The 9,119-nt window shown below is 50.5% G+C and overlaps 1 protein-coding gene across 1 annotated transcript; it reads left to right on the top strand.

The window, feature by feature from the left end:
* The first annotated feature begins 2 nt into the window (after positions 1-2).
* POLR2F (RNA polymerase II, I and III subunit F) lies at positions 3-9,119 on the top strand. The gene is made up of 5 exons (XM_046646300.1): positions 3-135; positions 1,486-1,555; positions 4,018-4,148; positions 8,360-8,431; positions 8,935-9,119. The coding sequence occupies exons 1-5, from the start codon at positions 116-118 to the stop codon at positions 9,023-9,025; spliced, it is 384 nt and encodes a 127-aa protein (XP_046502256.1). The 5' UTR covers positions 3-115; the 3' UTR covers positions 9,026-9,119.

Here is a 9,119-nt window from a genome sequence, read left to right as displayed (position 1 = left end):
TGGGTCACGGCGCAGGCGCAGAGTACGCGTGGCGCCGCGCGAGGCGGAGGCGCGCTCTTCGCGGGCCTCCGTGCGGGCCTGGGGCGCAAAGCCGGGTCGCCGCGGCGCGGGCAGCATGTCAGACAACGAGGACAAGTGAGTGTGGGAGCGAAGTGGCCTTTGCGGCATCTCGGAAGGGGCGGGTGAGGCGAGGGCCTGGGTCCGAGGAGGCTGAGGAGCCAGGTCGAGGGGCAGTGTCTGAGGGGCCTGGGGGCTCTGAGGGCCCGCGGAACTGGAGGAGGGAAGGGCGGGGAGCCCGGAGCACAGACCTGGCCAGAGGCTGGGCACAGAAAGGCCCAGGCTCGAGGACCAGAGATGATCAGTGAGAGATGTCTTTCAGCAGACTTCCCCCGAGCCGGGCTCCGTGTCTTGTAATGGAAATGTTGGGGTGGATTAGGCGTAGTCCCGGCTCTCCAGGTGCTCCTTTCTGGCAGAGGGGACAGGCCCATAAACAGATAATACGGGGTCGCGTGAGATTACGTCGTAGAAGTATGTAGTATAGAAGTAATCCAGAGGAGAGTCCGGGAGGCTTGCGGTGATCCGTGTGGGGGAAGGCAGTGGCTTGTACTGGGGCCATAGTAGCAGGGGAGTGAGAAGTGGTTTTGAATTCTGGATGTATTTTGAAGCCACAGCCAAAAAGATTTCCTGACGTGTGGGGGGTCGGAGGAGATTAAAATAGGGCATTCGTCAGCATATTAGTGAAAAGGAAGCTACAGGTGAGATCAGGGGCGAATCAGTAGAGGAGAGGAGATGACTGAGCGTCAGAGCATTCCAGCGTGGAGTGTTTGGGGGGAAAGAGGAGAAACCGGAAGAGGAGGCTGAGAAGGAGCAACCAGGGAGGTGGGGGAACACGAAGAGAGTGAGGTGTCCTTGCAGTCAGGTGAGGAGAATGTACTGAGTGAGAGGGAGGATCTCGTGTGCCAACTGACAGATCAAGCCGGCTGAGAACAAGAATAGTACATTGGATGTAGCGAGGTGGGAATCAGGAACGAACTTGAAAGGAGTGTTTTTGATGGAGCCGTGGGGGTGAACGTCTTCTTGGAGTGAGATTATGACAGAATGGGAAGAGAAGAATTGGAAACCTTGGAGGTGGACTACTCTCGCATGAATTTTGCTCCCAAGGGGAGCGTGGGAACAGGGCTCGGTGGGGAGGGACTAGAGAAATGAGTTTTGTTTGTTTGTTTTTTAAGATGGGGAAATAACTACATGTTTGCATGCCGATGGGAATGATCCCGCAGAGAGAGAAACAGTGGTGATGCCTGAATCCTAGCAAAATTGAGGGGCTGATGGGGTAAGGTTGAAGGAGTAAATGGAACAGAAGTTTGATTCGCTCATCAAGTAGATATTTATTGAGCGCCTCCTACAGACGGGATGAGGCACAGATCCCTGCCTTCTTGGAATCTAGCAAGTGATGCTCTAACTGACTGGCCTGTTCTTCTCGTACAGTTTTGATGGCGACGACTTTGATGATGTGGAGGAGGATGAAGGGCTGGATGACTTGGAGAAGGCCGAGGAGGTCGGTACTTGGCCGTGGGCTCCCTGCTCTGCAGCCCAAGCTGCCGGATAGTCCAGCGGTGATGATTACCTGAATGCATCTGTCTCCTGTTTATGATCACAGCCCCTGCCACAACCACCCCACTTAGAGAGAGCAGAGTTCCGGTCCTGGGTAGTGGAGAAGCCCTTCAGGTGGTCCTGAAGGCTTTTGTCCACTTGGACCACAGCCTGTGGCTTCTGGGGCAGTCAGTTCACTGCCGGGTGAAATATCGCCTTCATTCATTCAGCAAACAGTTGCTAAATGTTTATTATGTGCCAGGTGCTCTGCAGGATGGGGCTAACATAAGGAGCAAGGGGGAGAGTGACCTGGGATAAAGCTGGACAGGTAAAGGTACAGATTAGGCAGGTTTTTGTAACATAAAGGTAGCAGGAAGCCACTGACCAGTTTTGAGTCGGGGAGTGGCTTGACCCAGTTTACACTTCAGAAAGAACATTCTGGCCTCAGAGTGAGGAGTGACTTGGGGAGGAGCAAGAGTTAGAGAGAGACCAGTTAGGGGACTCTCAGCCCTCCAGGTGAGACACCTGTACCTTGGACTCGGATGCTAGTAGTGTCAGTGACGAGAAAACAGATGAAAGATATTTTGGTGGATTGGATGTGGGGCTGAGAAAGTGGGAGATGACGAGGAGGACTCCTGGCTTTCTGGCTTGAGCAACTAGGTGGATGGGTTACCAGCTTCATGAATAAAATAAGGCTTTCTGTCCTGTGTGACTGATAGAGGAAGACGTGCTTTATGTCTCCTGGAGAGAGAGTGATCCCTGGATATTTTTTAGGCTAGGAAGCTGAAGCCCTCTTTTTGGATTTCCTCTCTCTGCATGGCACTCTCAGGTCCCTATTCACTGAGTCACAAACCTCCTTCTCCATCCGTCTGGTCCCTTCCGTCCCTGTCCTGTTGATTCTGCCTCCTACATGTGGTCCAGCCCGGTTCCGTCTCTCCATTTCTAGTGCCTTAGCCTGGTTTAGATGTTCCTTGCTCTCTACCCGCATTAATGCAGAGATTGTGTCACTAGTTTGCGTGCCTTCAGTCTGCTGGGTTTGCCTTCCTGCTGCCAGAGTCATCTTTCTTACGTGCGTACACAATCAACTACTGTTGGTCTCCCTAAATGGTCTCTCTGCTTCTGCCCTTGCCCCCTACAGAATATTCTCAACAGAGTATCCAGGGTGATCCTTTTAAATCTTAAGTCAAACTGTGTCTCCCCTTTGCTTAGAACCCTCATCCACTGGCTTTCCATCTCATTCAGAGTAAATGCCAAAAAGATGTACTAGATCCTCCATGATCTGGCCACCTGCTTCTTCTGTGACCTTATCTCTTCTTGCTGTCCTGCCATGCCCAGCAGACCCCTGCTCAGGACCTTGGATCACGCTGTTCCCTCTTCCAGGAACACTTTTCCCTTAGATAGGCACACCACCTACTCCTCACCTCCTTCAGGTCTCTGTCCAAGTGTTACCTCACTGAGGCCTTCCATGACCATCCTATTTAAAATTACCTTGTTCTCCACCTCCCCCCACGTCACCACCCTGGCACTCCCTGTCATTTTTTCTCTGTTTTTATACTACATATTTTGTTTATTAATTTTGTTTATTGTTTATCTCATCTTATTATAATGTAAGCTCTGTAGGGGAAGAATTTTTATCTGTCTTACTCACTGCTCTATCCCGAGCACTTAGAACACTATCTGACATATAGTAAACACTCAATAAATATTTGTTGACTTAATTCCTTTATTATAGAATTTGTTCTCCTGCTTAAAACCCTATATACACCTTTTGCTCTAATCATACTCCACAATTAGTTGTCCAAACCTAGTATGTTCTCTCCCATCCATGTGCCTTTGCACATGCAATGCAGCTTGCCTGGAATGCCCTTCCCTTCCTTGTTGGCTTGGCAGCTCCTACTCATCCTTCTAGATGAGCTCAAGTCTCATCTCTGGACTATCTTCTTATCCCCCAGTATGAGTTAGATGCCCCCCTTCTTAGTAACTGTGTTGCACACTTGCACACCTTTCTTCCACCTGCTGTTTTGTTTACTCTTGTCTCCTCTCTAGACGTGAGTTTTTTGAGAGCAGAAACTCTTAGCTTTCTGTCTCAGCACCTGTTATGATGTCTGGCACATGGCAGATGTTTAATAAGTAATTGTTAAATATATGAATATGTGTATGTGTGTGTTTGTATATTCCTGGCTTCACTTTGACTTTTGAGCCACTTGACCCATTGACTCAGTTACGCTGTCTGAAGATGGAAGATGGGGTGCTTGCTTCTTGCTTCCTGCTTAGGGTGATTTGTTGTCTGTGCTCGAGGACTTGTTGGGACTGTGCCATCTCCAGGCACTCTGCTTCTGATGGTTATAATCATTGTCATCATTATCCTTCCCATCACCTCAAAAAATGCACCCTGAGATCTTCTCTTTTTTCTGTCTTGGTGTCCAGGAGGGCCAGGAGAACGTTGAGATCCTCCCCTCTGGAGAGCGACCGCAGGCCAACCAGAAGCGAATCACCACACCGTACATGACCAAGTATGAGCGAGCCCGTGTGCTGGGCACCCGAGCCCTCCAGATCGCGTGAGTGCATGCCCCCTCCCCATCTTTCCATTGGTCAGGCCACAGCAAGCCTTCGAGCTGCTGATCCAGCCCAGCCTTTCCCCTCCCTGACCTCACATTCTAAACAAGGCTGGTGCTGTTCCTGTGTGCCAGGCACTGTGCTGGACCCCTGCCCTTGGGGAGTTTGTGATCCAATAGGAGAAATAGGACGTAAACACCTGTGAAGTCAAATAATAGTATGTAGAAAAATAACGATAAAAATACAGAACTCAGTGGTTGCCTGTCAGGTTAATGAAGCAAAGGAAAAAAAAGAGAATGTAACTCAGAGTGCCATGACCATTGTGGGCCTGTTAGTTGGGGGTGCTGCCACAGCACCCGTTGGACATAAGGTGGTTCTTGATTGTGGTGTACTGTGGCCAGCCCAGAGGTGTGGGAGGGCCTCCACGTAGATGCTGTGCTAGAGAGGGGGAGAGCACAGAGCAGTGGTGGGGGTCTACGGAATCGAAATCTGCAGCCTTTCCTTTCTCTCCCAAGTTTGGATCCAGTTTAAGAAGAATAAGACTCAGGAGATAGCCCCTAGACAGGTGGAGATCACAATGTCTGATGATTGCATATTCAGGCAGCGCAGGATCCAGAGGCTGTGTGTGCAGGGACAGGCCTGCCTGCTAAGGTTGTGGGCATTGTGAAGAACAGACTGGAAAGTGCCCTCTGCAGGCAGGTGGCTTTGAGAAAGCAGGGACTCTGGAAGAGGCTGCGCCACAGATGCCTGTCAGATAAGTTATTCCTCCTTCTGGGGAGGAGTGAGTGGGGGACAGAAAGGGGGCAGGCATGATACTGTTACTCTAATAGAACGTCCTCCCCAGGGAAACACGAGGCTGGGGAAATGAGCCCCTACCCCAAACTTCTTACAAGCTGGGGTGGGAAAGGGTGAGTGTCCGGAGGAGGGGTTGCTCCAAGTAGAGAGTAGTGTAAAATCGCTTAGAAAGAAAACCTGGGGCCAGATTTGTGGAGTCATGCATGCCGGAGGGGCAGTGATGCCCAGTCCATGCCTACCTTCCCTCGTTTCCAGTCAGCATTGGATTGGTCTCTTCCAGTCCTGTGGGGTAGAGATGACCACCGTGTCCACGTTATAAAGGGTTTTATCGGCGGGCAACATTGTTCTCATCCATTCTGTAGCAGGAGACCTCTGACCAGCCTGGCTGTACCCCTTGCTGGTCTGGGTGAAATTAGAGCTGCACTCACTCTGATAATTTTGATATCACTGGGGTCAGGATCCTCTAGGCCTGCACCATCAATTATGGTAGCCACTAGAGACATGTGGCCAGTTAAATTAAGTGAAATTAAATAAAAGTTGTTTTTTTGGCACATTTCAGGTGTTCAGTCGCCACAGGTGGCTAGGGGTTACTGTAATGGATAGCACAGATAGAGGACGTTTCCATCATTGCAGCGTAGTCTGTTGGGCAGTGCTGTCTCTAGACAAGAATAATTCATAAGTTATTTTTCAAACAAATAGACTGACTGTCTGCAAGTTAAAGTCTTTCAAGTTTGAATCAGATACTGTGCTTGATCCTGTTGGGGTGTGAAGAGGATTAAAGACACAGTCCCCCAGGCCTCCAGGTGTTGACAGTCTGCTGGGGGAGGCCGACCCGATCACAGATACCCAGAACCCGAGGCAGACAGGACTTGTGCTTTACAAGAGGTCATTGCAGGGGTGACTGGGAAAGCCTCATGAAGGGATCAGAAGTCACGTGGGGACAGGTGCCAGAAACAGCGCAAGGAAAGATCCAGGTGGAGGCAGGCAAGTGTGGTTTGTGGTGGGGTAATGGCAGGCTTGGGGCACAAGGCTGGAAAAGATGTCACTAGTGCCTTGAGTGACAAGTTCAGAAGATTGGCATGCATTTGGTAGACAGTGTGGAGCACTTAAAAGTTTGGAGGCAGGGCTGGCCCCGTGGTGTAGTGGTTTGTATGTTCCACTTCGGCGGCCTGGGGTTTGCTGGTTCAGATCCTGGGTGTGGACATGGCACCACTTGGTAAGCCATGCTGTGGCAGGTATCCCAAATATAAGGTAGAGGAAGATGGTCATGGATGTTAGCCCAGGTCCAGTCTTCCTCAGCAAAAAGAGGAGGATTGGTGGCAGATGTTAGCTCAGGGCTAATCTTCCCCCACAAAAAAAAACTTTGGAGACAGACATTCAGATCACTACCAAGTCCTAGCATCCTGCTTTTCTTTGGGAGCAAGGCTGTCCAGCCTAGTCGAGTCTGTGGTACTCCTTTTGATTAAGGGCTAGGACGCTGTCTGGGGGTTCCCCGCCTGCTGTAAGCCCTTAGACAGCCAGGGCTGTATCTTATCTGTAGCAGTAGGCATGCAACCCTGCACTTAGTAGGTGCTGAACAGACATTTCTTGGATAGTTTTTGGGTGAAGTCTCACTCTGGTTCACTAGCACCACCTGGCGGCTGATGTTTACCACGGCCACTTCCTGAGGATCCCAGCCCTGCTGCGAGACAAAGTACCTAAGGGCACACTCAGGTTTCCCGAGGGCATGGGCATAGTAGGGCCGTGAGAATGAGTGTTCTTGAATTATTCATCTTGAAAGAAATAGGCATATGCAGATCGGGAAAAGCATTTTGCCACATCCTTTAAAGCTTTAAATTTGGGGGAAATGTAGATACTGACTGAGAGAGGATATAGAGAAAGTTAAACACTTGGTCTTTGCCCTTGGGAAATTTTTAGGCTTTGTGGAGTAACAGAAATAAAAATATTTAGTAATAAAATTAGTAAATTATTTGGTGGAAACTGGTGGGTTTCAGACTGGCTGATAATCAGAATCCCCTGGGGAGCTTTGCAAATGCAGGTTCTCAGGCTCCTTCACTAGAGAGTCTATTCAGAGGGTCTGGGGCAGGACCTGGGAGCATATTTAGCATGCTCTCCTAGTAATTCTGATGCTTCTCAGGTTTGGGATCCATTAGTGTAAACGTGAGTTGGAATCATGAAGGGTGGCTTCATGGAGGAGGTGGAGCTACAACTGGCACTGTGCCTGTTTGTTTTTAGAGCTTCACCTGGGGCCAAGTGTTGTGCTAGGGTATGTGGTCCTGGGCCACCAGGTGCTCACGGTCTAATGTGGGAAACTTCAAACAAGTGGTTACAGTACAGTGAGATGGAAAAGCGTATGCAGAATGAGTCAGGGCACTGAGGCTTCTGCAAGTGATTTCCAGAGTGGGCACGTTGGAGCCGCTCTCAGGCCCGTAGGGAGAGGAAGAGCTTGTAAGAGTCAAAAAGGGAACAATGGGGTCTGTCCAGGGAGCCGGAGTCGTTTGGTATGGCAGGAATGTAGGGTAAATATAGGCAAGTAGGGTGAGAAGGTGCCAGAAGGGTGAGCAGGGGCCAGACTGGGTTCTGCCTGATGGTTGTGGGGATCACAGAAGTGTTGTAAACAGGTGAGTGCCTGACATCAGGCCCCATGTGAGGCTGGAATAGCAGGACCCCGAGGGACATTGAGGTGCAGTGGGCCCTGAGGCAGGGCCAAGAGGTTGGGCTAGAGTGGTCAGGAGGGCCAGCCTTTGCACCTGCCCTTCTTTTGTTCCTTTGTGCTGGAATGCTCTGCCATGGCTCCTTGGCTCAGGAGTCTGTGATAGGCCTTGGGGAAGGTCCTTGGCAGGGTAGCTGATGTGATGACACTTGTCCCATTCACACTACCTGTCTTAAGTTTGTGAATCTTCAGCTTATTAATGGAAGGTGTTACAGCACAGTGGGTAGGAGCATGTGGGGTTCAAATCTTGGTTCTGCCACTTACTGGCTCTGTGATCTTGGGCAAGTTACTGACCTCTCTGTGCCTCAGTTTCCTCATCAGTAAAATGGAAATAACAGTAGTACTCCCCTCAAATGAGCTCATCTATGAAGAGTGCTGAGAACAGCGTATGGCACTTGGTGAGCCCTTGCTTGTTAGTCGGTAGTGTTTTAGCCTCATCATTGTGTAGGCAAGGCAGGGTTTTTGTCTTCATTTTCAAATGAGGATACTGAGATTTTGAGAGAAATTCAGTGTCTTTGGAGGCAAAATTTGAATCCAGTCTACTGGCTCCCACTCATGTACCCTCACTGTTGGTGCCCTGAACCACTTATCCCCAGCCACCATACCTGCCTGTCTGCCTAGAAGGTGACCTTTCTGGATGATGACCAGGACGCCGATTCTCTCTGCGTTTGTAGTTTGCCCCAACACCTGTCCCTATACCTACAGGATGTGTGCCCCTGTGATGGTGGAGCTGGAGGGGGAGACAGATCCCTTGCTCATCGCCATGAAAGAGCTCAAGTAAGTCACCCAGATCATGGTTCACTGCTCCAGAGCCTGGGAGGCATCCCTTGGGTTCTCTGCTGCACACCCCGACCCCCACTTCCCTGGCCTGGGAAGAGTAGTTCTTGTGCCTTTAGATCCTTAGTTTGTTCAGGAGTCAGCCCACCAGGAAGGAGGGGGAGGGCGAGGAGGGCAGGCAAAGGGGGTGGGCACTGATGAGGCCTAGACCTCTCCTGTCTGTCCAAGCCTGCCTGTTCCTGCTGCAGTTGGCGTTACCAGCATCCCTCCACTGTTCCCATCCTCCCTTCAGCCATGGGATGGCAGAGCCCTTCCAGACCCAGAACTATTCAGGGGTGTAGGAACTTTCTTCTTGTAATTCCTTTCCTGCAAACTACACTCATAGTCCCAAGAGGATGCTCCTAAGACTTCTCTTTCCTTGCATTTTGCACACTATCTATCCCTTCTGCTGTAGAGCTGGGGTCACCAACCCTCATATACTTGTGACTTCTCCCCTGCCACAGGGCCCGAAAGATCCCCATCATCATTCGCCGCTACCTGCCTGACGGGAGCTATGAAGACTGGGGGGTAGACGAGCTCATCATCACCGACTGACCTGGGATCACCCTCCTGACTGCGCCTCCTCCCCAGTTTCTAGTCTCACATTCTTTATACGTGTAAATAATAAACCAGACAACCTTTCACCCCG

Source organism: Equus quagga, chromosome 19 (genome assembly GCF_021613505.1).
Source record: "Equus quagga isolate Etosha38 chromosome 19, UCLA_HA_Equagga_1.0, whole genome shotgun sequence".
NCBI classification, from domain to species: Eukaryota; Metazoa; Chordata; class Mammalia; order Perissodactyla; family Equidae; genus Equus; species Equus quagga.
The sequence above is the reverse complement of the archived record's forward strand: the minus strand, read 5'-3'. Positions and strand labels throughout refer to the sequence as shown.